Source organism: Mauremys reevesii, linkage group 15, assembly GCF_016161935.1.
Source record: "Mauremys reevesii isolate NIE-2019 linkage group 15, ASM1616193v1, whole genome shotgun sequence".
Classification (NCBI taxonomy): Eukaryota; Metazoa; Chordata; order Testudines; family Geoemydidae; genus Mauremys; species Mauremys reevesii.
The window spans coordinates 19,599,387-19,612,051 of NC_052637.1; the positions used below are offsets into that span (position 1 = coordinate 19,599,387).

At 45.7% G+C, this 12,665-nt stretch overlaps 1 protein-coding gene across 2 annotated transcripts in view; it reads right to left on the minus strand.

The window, feature by feature from the left end:
* Positions 1–410: 410 nt before the first annotated feature.
* Positions 411–12,665, minus strand: part of LOC120383845 (myosin-1B) — an 84,800-nt gene continuing 72,545 nt past the window's right edge. Inside the window, exons 29-40 of one of the 2 annotated variants that reach the window (XM_039502131.1) lie at positions 8,105–8,223; positions 7,584–7,780; positions 7,061–7,244; positions 6,819–6,984; positions 6,542–6,666; positions 5,985–6,293; positions 5,681–5,884; positions 4,143–4,268; positions 3,879–4,049; positions 3,690–3,794; positions 2,206–2,301; positions 411–685 (exon numbers count right to left, since the gene is read on the minus strand). In XM_039502131.1, the coding sequence (XP_039358065.1) occupies positions 533–685; positions 2,206–2,301; positions 3,690–3,794; positions 3,879–4,049; positions 4,143–4,268; positions 5,681–5,884; positions 5,985–6,293; positions 6,542–6,666; positions 6,819–6,984; positions 7,061–7,244; positions 7,584–7,780; positions 8,105–8,223 (1,955 nt within the window). In that variant the 3' untranslated portion in view covers positions 411–532. The remainder of the gene's footprint in view (positions 686–2,205; positions 2,302–3,689; positions 3,795–3,878; positions 4,050–4,142; positions 4,269–5,680; positions 5,885–5,984; positions 6,294–6,541; positions 6,667–6,818; positions 6,985–7,060; positions 7,245–7,583; positions 7,781–8,104; positions 8,224–12,665) is intronic. The other variant, XM_039502132.1, reaches the window with a different exon arrangement.

Consider the following 12,665-nt stretch of genomic DNA (forward strand, 5'->3'; position numbering starts at 1 on the left):
ACAAGTTCCAGGAAGTTGAATTTAGAAAAACTCAAATTGGAAATAAGATACAACTTGTTAACAGTGTGAGTAATTAACCAGTGGAACAGATTACCAAGGGATGTGGTAACTTCCTCATTGCTTGGTGGCTTTGAATCAAGACTGGATGGGCTGACAGCATTCCCTGTCATCATACAGAAGAATAATTTCCTTTACTCCAGGAATTCCTGGTGAATTCTGTGGCCTTGTATTTGCACGAGGTCAGATTGGATTATCTTAAGGGTGGCCCAAATTCTTTTAAAATGTAGGGATGACAGTTTACAAATATTTAGTGTATTTTTAGTTAGAAAAATATAAGTGCACAAACCTTAATAAGACTCTAGAGCTAATGAGTACAACACAAAAGCCACTTCTGGGTCTTTGTATGCAAAGCTCTCTACAATCTTTATTTGCCAGAAACTGAGGACAGAATAAACAATAATTACAAAGCAAAGTGACAGAGAGATTCACATTTTGTGCATTTCTTCAGTCACTTTGCAGCATGGAGACATCTTCACTCTTCTCCTTCAATCTTCTTGTGAACCTCGCGGCTCTTCACCCGGAGCTTATTGACCTGGGACTCCGCAATGTCAGCCCGCTCCTCAGCCTCTTCCAGCTCGTGCTGGATCTTGCGGAACTTGGTGAGGTTGACATTGGATAGTTCCTCCTGAGGATGGAGAGAGAGTTGTGAAAACCAAAAGGCCAACAGTTCCCCTTCTCCCACATTTGGGACATGATTCGATGCAATTCTTTGCCAAGGGGAAGGCCCAGACTCTGTCATCCACTGACCACTTCTTACCTCATCATTTTCTAATTTAGAAAATTTATTTAAAACTAATTGAAATACCTTTGCAAACATTTAAGAGTTATGTATCTTTAGCTGTGTATGCTCATTGATAATGCTGGAGTCTTTTGCATTTGCAAAATGACAGTAAACATATGATTGTTACAAAAAGTTTATCCTACAGTGGATGGGACAGTGAAGAAATCCAAATGACAGATGCCACAGCATTCTAGCTCATAAGCATTTTAAGGGGAACATTTTAGATGAGCAGTATAAAAAATCTCCTATTTGATAGATTTTTTATTAGATTCACAAAAAAATTACCTTTCATACAATTAGAATGTGTGCTCATGGTTTTGCAAGAAAAGGGCAATTGGTACTTTCTAGTGAGATGTATCTTACAAGGAAGAGGAAGACAGAACTGAATGAAAGGAACAGATCAATTGTGTTATATCAAAAGCACTATAAACCCGTCACAAAAACCTCAAAAAAGTTTTAGTTCCTTAGTGCAAATCTATCTACCTGTGTGAAACACACACAAACACACACACACACGGAGTGGCTCCTTATTTTTTGTGTATTGTTGCAGGGAAATCAAAAGTATTCTGATAGATAGTGGGGATTTAAATAATTAGAAGAGTTACTGGACAGGTGATTTACATTCTGGGAAAGATAAGAGGGAGTTTTATATTAAAAAGACTTTAATGGTATTTACTGTATGTACTTAATATTTGAGTAGGTAGTGTATACTGTAGTTCAGGTAGCTTCCATTCTAACCCCTTTCTCAGTTGCCCATAACTTTCTGTTACAAATTCTTTTCAAGAAATGTACAAGCACCCCTGAAAAACAGGAGGAGTGTAAATATTCCACCAGACTGATAACACCATGCTAAAGAATGTACAAGAGTGGTAAACCGAACAGGTACAGGCCAAAGGATGTGCAAGCTCTGCTACACAAATCCTGATTTGTTCCAAGACTGAAGTACCTCAGCCATTGCCCCAGGGGAAGAAACGTTCTTTGATAAGGTGACAGCATTTTCTGGCTCTGGCAAAATTGCAAATTAAAGGTATTATTTATATCTGAATGAAATTGTGTTTATTGCAGTCTCCATTGTTCTGGGTTGGCACTGTGTTGTGGGAAGCCCTCTCCCAATGACGTTGCTCTGAACCCATCCAGGTGTCTACAAGGGATGTTACAATGGCCAACACAAACTAATTCTCTGTGTACTTGAGCTGTTGTGCAAAAAACAACCATTAAGGCATCAAACAAATCCCAGGGGCTTAGATAGATAGGCATATAGACAGACAATCAGTTGAAAACAACTTAATATAATTCTCCTCAAAGTAGCAGAATTTCTATCCCATCAGAGGATGAATATTTGCCTGCCTCAGAATGATACTTACAGCCTCCTCAGCTTGTCTCTTGTAAGCTTTCACTTTCAGTTGTAGTTTGTCTACCAGATCCTGGAGCCTGAAAACATTCTTGCGGTCTTCTTCAGTCTAAAAAGAGTTTGTAATGGAAGAGAGTCAATTCATTTCCTAATTATTTGTCTATTTCCTTCATATTATACAGTGAAAGCAATGTTCCATATAAAACATTTTGGTAAGTAGGATAAAAAGGTTATAACATGGATATTTTAATAGTCTTTCAAATGATTTCCTGGTGAACTCTTTGTTTTTTCATAGTATTACTATTAAAAGTCTTGCTGTTTGAGAATGGCAATAAAAATTCTGCCCTGCAGGTTCAGGTACAAACAATTCATGCTCCCAGGAGAAGGATGTGACAGCACAAAGGCCCTCCCTCCTTACCCAGAGGTGAGCTGGAGCCGGTTCCCACTGGTTCGCAGGAACTGGTTGTTAAATTTAGAAGCCCTTTTAGAACCAGTTGTCCTGCGAGGGACAACCGGTTCGAAAAGGGCTTTTACATTTAACAAAAGCTCCAGCAGCTCCCTGCCCTTCCCCCAGCCCCAGCTCACCTCACTCTGCCTCTGCCTCCTCCCCTGAATGCTCCCCTGGCTTCTCCTCCCCATCCCCGGCTTCCCATGAGTCAGCTGTTCGCGCGGGAAGCCTGGGAGGGCTGAGAAGGAAGCAGCGGCTTCCCGCAGTTGAGCTGGGGCAGGAGGGTGGGGACGTGAGGAGGGCTCCAGGTGCCGCACGGCTCCGGCCTGGCCCCCAACCCTGTCCCCGTCCCCGTCCTCGGGTGGAGTGGCTCCGGCCCAGCCCGGCCCCGACCGCGGCCAGCCGGGCAGCGCAGCTCTGGCCCAGCCCCGACCTCAGCCGGGTGGTGCGGCTCCGGCTCCGGCTCCGGCCCCAGCCCTGGCCCCGGCTCCAGCCAAGCGGCTCCGGCCCTGGCCAAGCGGCCCAGCCCGGCCCCGTCTGAGCGGCTCCAGCCTGTGGCCCCGGCCCAGCCCCCACCTCCAGGCAGCGTGGTAAGGGGACAGGAAGCAGGGAAGGGGTGCTGGATAGAGGGAAGGGGAGTTGGAGGGGTGGATTAGTGTCGGGGCAGTCAGAGGGCAGGGAACCGGGGGATTGAATGGGGGCAAGGGTCCTGGGGGGGCAGTCAGGAAGGAGCAGGGGTTGGATGGGACGGTGGGGCGCAGTCAGGGGTAGGGATTCCAGGGTCAGTCAGGGGACAGAGAGAAGGGGTGGTTTGATGGGGCAGGGGTCCCGGGGGGCCATCAGGAATGAGAGGAGGGGTTGGATTGGGTGGCAGGGGGCAGTCAGGGTACAGGGAAGGGGGGTGGATGGGGCAGGGGTCCTGGGGGGGGCTAAGGAACATGGGGGGTTGGATGGGGCACGACCCCTGTGGGGGTGGGGCACAACCCCCTTGTGGGGTGAGGGGGAGGGAACCTGTTGTTAATATTTTGGCAGCTCATCACTGTCTTTACCTGATAGGTCAGTTCCTTTACTCTTCTCTCATACTTGCGCATACCCTTGATAGCATCAGCGCTGCGTTTCTGCTCATTGTCAACCTCACCTTCCAACTCACGCACCTGAAATGAGAAATGGATCGTTGAGTTTCACTGTGACTGGACATAGGAAATGCTCCTAAATGCACAAATATGGGGAATACGCACTCTAGCCTCCAGTTTCTGGATATGCTTCTTGCCACCCTTCAGTGCCAGCTGCTCTGCCTCATCCAGACGGAGCTGCAGGTCCTTCACCGTCTGGTCCAGGTTCTTCTTCATCCTCTCCAGGTGGGCGCTGGTGTCCTGCTCCTTCTTCAGCTCCTCCGCCATCATGGCCGCCTAGTGAATAAAGAAAGGAAACCGGTCCAGAAAACCAGCCATTTCAGGTGCAAACATGGCCATGTTCTCCAAAGAAAGGTGCCTTCAACTCACATCCGTGATTGCCTTCTTGGCCTTGTCTTCTGCATTACGTGCTTCCTGAATTGTCTCCTCCATTTCACTCTGGATTTGGGAAATGTCTGTTTCCAGCTTCTTCTTCGTGTTGATCAGGCTGGTGTTCTGTTTAACAACAACAGACAAGATGTGTTTACAGTTAGTCCCAAAATATTGACTCTGGAGCATGAACTGAATATTTGTATTTAATATACCGGTTACTATTAAAATTTTGTAAAACAGAACTCTCCTCTAAATGAATTATCACTGCAGAACACTGGCAGATAGTCAGTGACGTGCTGTGAATATTTTGAGATAGAGCTCTCAAAAACATTACCCCTCCCCACCCAGTTTGTGACAAACCCAGTATACCAAGGCTGTGTGCTTGCAGGAAGGACAGAAGTAGTGAGTGAATAAGGACTATATTAATACAAAGAAATATCTTTCTCATTCCCTTATTAAAGGTAGCAGTAAGGAGTACTTGGCAAACACAGAAAGCACCTCACGCACATGTTTGATATATATTACCGTGTACTGACAATTTAGTATAGCACACAGTTCAATGTGTGTCATTACAAAAAGGTACAATGGGAAGATCATCTTTTAAGGTCTACTGGTGATATCATCCCTTGTGAAAATAGGTTGGAAATACCTGCCAGTTGGTGCAATCTGGTCAACTCCAAAAGCAAAATAATTGCTCTTTAGAAACACTTTCTCGCCCCAAATATCATCTGTGGCAAAGATGATTTAACAGTATCCATCGACAGCAACTACGTCTGAGGCAGGAAACCCACCAGCTCTCCCTTCAGATTGGTTCCGAATGATTCCAAAAGGCTACCGAGGTCCCTGATATCCCCCTCCATCACTCAACTTCAAGTATTGCTGTAATTCCCTCTGACCTTCACAACCCCCATGTAGCCTTCAACATGGAGTTGCAGTTTTCTGCTTCCATTTCAGCAATGGTCCATCCTACTGAATATTGCCACAATGCTCATTTCAGAAAAGGTCTTTACTGCTTCTTAACGCTGCCTATCTCTGCTCTTTGGAGAATATGCTGTGAATATTTTAAGAGCTCTCACAGAAATTACCCCCATAGTCTGTGACAAACCCAATGTGCCAACTGTTGTAAATCTGGTCCTTTCCAAAACAAAACAATCACTGTGTAGAAATACTTCCTGAGCCCCAGGGGATGGCAGAGATGACTTAAAAGTATCCAATGCCAGAAACTGTATAAGAGGCAGGAAAGCCACTCCCAGAGCCTCTGAGACACTTGCCCTGCTCCATCACATCACTGCAATTATAACCTTCATCATCCCTGTGTCGCCTTTAACACAGCAACATGAGGAAAACCAAGGATGGCCTTGTAGCTTCTTGCTTTCTGTTTAACAAAGGTCTATCCTATGGACATTAGCATAAAGGCCATTTCAGGAATAAAAATCTTCTAAACACCTCCTAGCGCTGCTCTTTGGAGCAGGGAACATACAGAGCAGTCTCCTGCTTAGGGGTTTGTGGGATTTCTTTTCACACTAGACCCTAACCTGGGTGTGCAGGAGCTGCACTCGTTCACTTGCATCCAGAAGCTCCTGTTCAGCCACTTTCCTGGCCCTCTCTGTCTGTTCTAGAGCTGCCCTCAGCTCCTCAATTTCGGCCTGCATCAGGTTAGCTCTGCGCTCAACCATGGCCACCTGCTCCTTCAGGTCTTCTTGGCTTCGGAGAGCATCATCCAAGTGTATCTGGGTATCCTGTAAAACGAGTGAGAGAAATTACCTGGAGGCGCAGACTCCTTGCCATGCTGAAAAGACCAGCTGAGCTATCACACTAAGTATGTGTGGCTTACTGTACCTTGAGCACTCCTTGTGTGTTTCGCAGGTTCTTCTGTGCCTCTGCAGCCAGGCGGCTGGCATGGCTCAGCTGGATCTCCATTTCATTCAGATCCCCTTCCATCTTCTTCTTTAGCCTCAGGGCTTCGTTTCTGCTCCTGATCTCAGCATCCAGGGTGCTCTGCATGGACTCCACAACTCTGATATGGTTTCTCTTCAGCTGATCAATTTCCTCATCTTTCTCAGCAATCTTCCTGTCAATTTCAGACTTTACCTGGTTCAGCTCAAGTTGGATGCGGAGGATTTTGCCCTCTTCATGTTCTAGTGAAGCCTTAAGAAGAGCAAGTGAAGGGTTAATAAAGGGACATAAATAGATTTTTCCTTCCAAATAAAGTATTAAATGCTCCCACAGCCTGTAATGTAGTGCTATGGGTAGTATGGGCACTGAGTACATAACTTCCAGGACAGCATGAGCTGTCCTCCTGTCCCTGTGAATTATCCCACCATGTTTACAATAGGATACAGCTCCAAGGTTTTCTGACTTTCTCTCTGTAAAGCAGTGACTAATGGTGTGTGTACCTCAGCTTCCTCCAGAGCAGACTGGATTTCTGATTTCTCTTGCTCAATCTGCTTCTTCACTTTCTCCAGCTCATGCATGGCCTTTCCCCCCTCTGCAATCTGCTCCGTGAGGTCAGAAATCTCCTCTGTTGGGTTACAGATAAATAACGCAGTCAGACAAAGGGCCCAAAGAGAGAGAGAGGCTCCTTAGAAATGCCACAGGCACAGATAGATTCACTTTAGAGTGTTGACAAGCTTTCCAGAAGGCCCATGTTAGAGAAGAAATCCGGGGACTTACGCTGCAAGTTCTTGTTCTCACGCTTCAGAGTTTCAAGTTGATCCAAGGTTTCCTCATAAGCATTCTTCATCTTAAACAGCTCCGTGCTGAGAGAGCGAGACTCCTTCTGGGAAGCTTCCAGTTCAGCCTGCGTTTCCTCATATTTCTGCTTCCATTCTGCCAGAACCTGAAGAACAACAAGACCTTACAACAACAGAGATGACTAGAGGATGCTCCATCCAACACCCACAAGGCTGAAATACCTTATCGAAATTCTTCTGCTTCTTATCCAGAGCTGCACAGGCAGCATTAGATCTTTCCACATCAATCATCAGGTCCTCCACTTCATTCTGCAGCCTCTGCTTCGTCTTTTCAAGAGAAGCACATTTGGAATTCACAGCTTCAACATGTTCTTCAGCATCCTGCAGACGCTGGGCAAGCTTCTTCCTGGAAGATTGTAAATACAGCTCCCATTTAGTGAGCAATATGGGAAACAAACTGTGTGCAGCTGCTCTGGGATTTGTGAGAATACAAGTCACCTCTTCTGGGCTGTGACCCCAGTACATACATAATATGTGCCCTCTCCTAATCTTGGAGACACTACTGCACTTGGACTTTCTCCCTATTGTTTCCCAGGAGATATATACACTTTAGTTTTTCTTTTTCTCTACCATACATCCCATCTGGGCCCCATATATTCCATGTTCTGGGCATATTGTTGGCATCTTCCCATTTCCACATTACATTCTTGGTTTCTTCCAGTCCTTCCCCCATCCCAGCACATACTTGGCCTCTTCCAGTTCCTCTGTGCGCTGAATGGCATCCGTCTCATATTTGGTTCTCCACTGGGCAACTTCACTGTTGGCCTTGGACAGGGTGCGTTGCAGCTCACCCTTGGCTTCCTGCTCCTCCTCATATTGCTCCCGGAGCAGGTCGCAGTCATGGCGAGCAGACTGCAAGGCGTGGGCCAGTGCGTTCTTAGCCTGGAGATACAACAGTGTTAGTATAGTGTTGCTAAATATCCTGGGAATACTTCTGACAGTATCCTCCGTCTGTCGATGGAGTGGTAGAAACCCCATTGTATGGGAGCATTTAAAATTGATCCAGATAAATATAAATACGCTGCAGGGAAATTACCTGCATTGTAAGGGGCTGTGCTAGGTGACTTAATAAGTCATTTCCCTGTCTAGTTTCCAAACTGGTATGATTTTATATGAGGTTAAAGCATCCTTTGTAGATGATGAATCAGGCATCAAATGAAACTTCCAACCTTCAGATGAAGACAATACTTTTGGAAAAATCCTCACCTTTATCTCCTCCTCTAGGTGCCTCTTCAGTTCCTCAATCTGTTGGGTAAAAGCCTGCTTGCCTCTTGAGAGCTGAGAAACTAATGTATCTTTTTCCTCTACCTGGCGTGAAAATTCACCTGAAAAGGACAAAGTGAAATAGGAGGGATTTAATGAGACTCAACTGAAAATTATGGAAATAATGTTTTTTCACAAATGAGACAAAATCATATGTTAGATGTGAGAAACTCCTGTTACATCATCCAGTCTATTTCTCTGCCAATCTCGTGTTCCCTACAGTACATTTTCTAGTGGCTTTCACTAGTCCACTTTTCTAGTCCCATATAATTTTATAGACTCATCACCTGTAGAAGTCTAGTACATCTCGCTGTCAGGAAGGTTTTCCTAATATTGAGTCTAAATTTTCTTTTCTTAGTTTCATTCCAGTAATCCTACTTATACCCTGGGTGCATCATACTAAACATAGTCTTCCACCATTCATATTTCCATTAAAATAAACTTAAGTTATCACTTAGCCACACTGTATGTTATTATCTTATTAAATCATTTCTCATTACTAGTTCCTTCATCCCCTTGGTCAGGGTTGGATTAAAGAATTTTGGAGCATTGTGAACTGTGGAATTTGGAGGCTCCTTATCTTCCTTAAACCCTAGACACGGCATGTGATATACAGTCTGTAAATATGGCAGCATGTCTTGGTTAGCTTGGCATTGTGCCAAGACTCGAATGATCCAAATGTGTATATAAAGGGAATCATAGAATGTTAGGGTTGGAAGGGACCTCAAGAGATCATCGAGTCCAACCCCCTGCTCAAAGCAGAACCAATCCCCAAATGGCCCCCTTGAGGATTGAACTCACAACCCTGGGTTTAGCAGGCCAATGCTCAAACCGCTGAGCTATCCCTCCCCCCTGGACAGCCTTCTGAGAATCAGGGAGAGAGCACCTGTATCCCAATCATTTTCCTCTTCATAGAATCATAGAACTTAAGATCAGAAGGGACCATTATGATCATCTAGTCTGACCTCCCGCAAGATGCGGGCCACAAAAGCTGACCCACCCACTCCTGAAATAATTCTCTCCCTTGACTCAGCTGTTGAAGTCCCCAAATCCTGATTTAAAGACTTCAAGTAGCAGATAATCCTCCAGCAAGCGACCCCTGCCCCATGCTGCGGAGGAAGGCGAAAAACCTCCAGGGCCACTGCCAATCTACCCTGGAGGAAAATTCCTTCCCGACCCCAAATATGGCGATCAGCTGAACCCCGAGCATGCGGGCAAGACTCTCCAGCCAGACACTCAGGAAAAAGACTTTCAATATCCCAACATTGACCCTCGGTACTAATTACCAGTGGCCGCACGTTATTGACCTATTGACTAAATCACGTTATCCTATCAAACCATTCCCTCCATAAACTTATCAAGCTTAATCTTAAAGCCAGAGAGGTCCTTCACCCCCACTGTTTCCCTCGGTAGGCTGTTTCAGAATTTCACTCCCCTGATGGTTAGAAACCTTCGTCTAAACTCTTGCACCTATTGATTTCAGAGTAGGTCCATGGATTTGGTTTCAGGGCTCAGGGTGGAAGTTTTCAGCTCATTGTACAGCCACACAAGTTTGCGCTCAGTCTCCCAGTACTAAAATGAATGTCTGTGCCAGCCAAGCCCAATAACGTGGTAGCTTTGCAATGAGATTTGATTGCTTCCTTTTACTCTTGACCATAAAGATGCCTTCACAACCTCAGGTCACCATAGGACTCAGCATTGTTATTTTCACGTATGGGACATCAGGAATAATAACTTATCCACCTTTCACTAGGGGTCTGTCTACACTGCAATGTAAGCCCAAGGTTAATAGAACTCGAGTTAGAAGACCTTGGGTTTGTTAACCTACAGTTTGAGCGTCTACACTCATTTGTAACCTCAGGTTAGGAACTGTTGAACCCGGGGTCCCAAACTGAGGCTCCAGTGTCTATGCTACATTATGCAGGACCGAGTTCAGCCACCCACATCCCAGACTTCTTAGCACCATCCCAAAATGTGGCCACTCTAACCCTTTGTTCATGGTGCAGTGGAGGAAAACTTGATTGTTTGGAGGACAAAGAAAGTCAGCCTGTGGAGTTGTGCAGTACTTTTGGCAAACTCCCAGAGCATGAGTCCTGTGGAGCAGTGTCTACACTGCAAAGCAATAGGGCTTGGACCCTGGGTCCTGGCTTGACTCAGGCTTGGACCCCAGGGGGTCCTGAGACCCTGTGTCTGAACCCAGGGTTCGTGTGATTTGTGTGTAGTCAAAAAGGGGGTTAGGCTTAAGCTTGAACCTGGGCTTCCTTTCAGTGTAGACATACCCTGAGAGATCGGATCATGTCACCAGGACTTTCCCAAATAACCAGCTGAGATAACTATTCTAAACTGGTAGAGAAAGTTCAGAGAAGACTTAAAAAATTGAATATGAAATATATTAGTATTAATAGATCTAGAATATTTAATTTAAATATACATGGCCATTTATTAAAAATTTAATACCAACTCTCTGTTTCTTCTTTTGCTCTGGAAAACATTTGCAAAGTAAGATAATTGTTGGGGTATATTTATGAAATGGGACTTAGAAAATTAACATGACAGGGCCCAGTTGGCTCTTCAGCTACAGGGAGAAAGTTTCCAATGAAAGCAAAACTTGCCAGAGACCATACAAATCAGAAAAGAGGAAATACATTAGCGCATTGGAACCTGTGTGAGCCTCCTGAACCACAGATGCTTCTCCGCCTTTGAAAAACAGGGAGGGCTCAGAGAGGAACTTTGCCAGCTCCTCAGGGAAAGGGGTTCTGAGTCTCAGCTGGTTCCAGACACATGTTGGATCCAAATCAATACAAATAAGGGACTGACTCTAAGACACCAATTGTGGGATTGGGCTTCACCTGCCAAGCAAGCAAGCTGGTTCTTTTCCTCTGAGAAGAAGGGTGGACTTGAATACCAAGATGCCCAGCTCCCAGGACCCAAAGATGACAAAGAGGCAGAAGGAGACATGGACAAGCTGAAGCCCAAAAAGCGACCCGAGAAACCAGACTCCTCCCAGAAGCCCCCTCTGATCGCCATGGCATTCGGGAGAGCACTAAGAAGAGACCCAATGCTTAGGGCGCCAGTCCTGCCAATTCATCTGCCTACGGTGCCAAACCTGGGTAGCCTGCAACCCCATGAAGCAGGTCACTATACCACTCACTGAAGTCTGGCCCAGTTGCCCCTGTCTCCCCCCGTCATGACAGCGGGGGCAGCCGGGCCAGATTTAATGGAACCCAAAGGGGATTGCCATCGCCGAGCGTCAGAAACACCAGCCACTGACCTCCAATCCCTGGACACACATGCCAGCCTGTCCCTCCTCTTCCTCAGATAGACACCCCACACCAGCCTGACCCCCCCGCACTTTTCTCCTCCCAGGCATCCCCCATCATACTGACCCTCCTCTTCCCCTCCCAGGCATCCCCCAATCAGCCTGATCCTCCTCTTCCCCTCCAGCCAGACCCTCCTCTTCCCCTTCAAGGTGCCCCCCACCATACCACCCTGACTTACCTAGCCCATGAGCCCCTAGACGCATCTCCTCCTAGAAGCCTCAAGCAGGTAGCTTACTCTACGCTCCCAGGAGCCCCTGCCACCCCACCTTGGTCCCTGCTCCTTATCCCTCCCAGCTTGCAGAATAAAGAATGCAGTGCTTTAAGGCCTATGGACTCTAGACAATTTGCTTGGAATTGTGGGAATTTTTATTTCCTTGATGAGAGTCATGCCAAAAGAATCTGATATACTCAAAGGCCTTGCATGTAGTTAATAAAGGTCTACATCATGTATTGACATTAAAAAGTTGAAGCCTAAAATTATTTAAAAAAACCCTAAAGTAGAATCCTAGCTCTGACGTGCAAAGGAACATCCAAATTAACCCTTTGCTGTAAAAATGGCCCCACAATGTTCAATACAGCATGTTTAGAACCGCCCTGTTTTGTGACGTGATGCATTTGCCCATTCAGCACAAAACAGCACTGAGCTTCTTTGCTGTCATATTAGTTGGCAAATGTAAATCTAGTCTGGGGTCCAGTGTGTCTCCCAGACCTCTCTCAATGTTCCCATTTCTCAGAGTTCCCCCACCCATCAAGTACATGTACTTTGGTTCATTTCCCCATAAATCTTCTAGTTGTATCTTTCCAAAAAGCATCTTGTATTATTTTCCTGCTCATCTTCCTAATCTCTCTAGGTTCCTTTTTATTATATTTATCCTTGCTGGGTTTTGCTACTCTCACCATATAAGTATCCTCTGCAAATTTAATTAGTGTGTCATGACTTATGAGGAGAGGCTGAGGGAACTGAGATTGTTTAGCCTGCAGAAGAGAAGAATGAGGGGGGATTTGATAGCTGCTTTCAACTACCTGAAAGGGGGTTCCAAAGAGGATGGATCTAGACTGTTCTCAGTGGTAGAAGATGACAGAAAAAGGAGTAATGGTCTCAAGTTGCAGAGGGGGAGGTTTAGGTTGGACATTAGGAAAAACTTTTTCACTAGTAGGGTGGTGAAGAACTGGAATGGGTTACC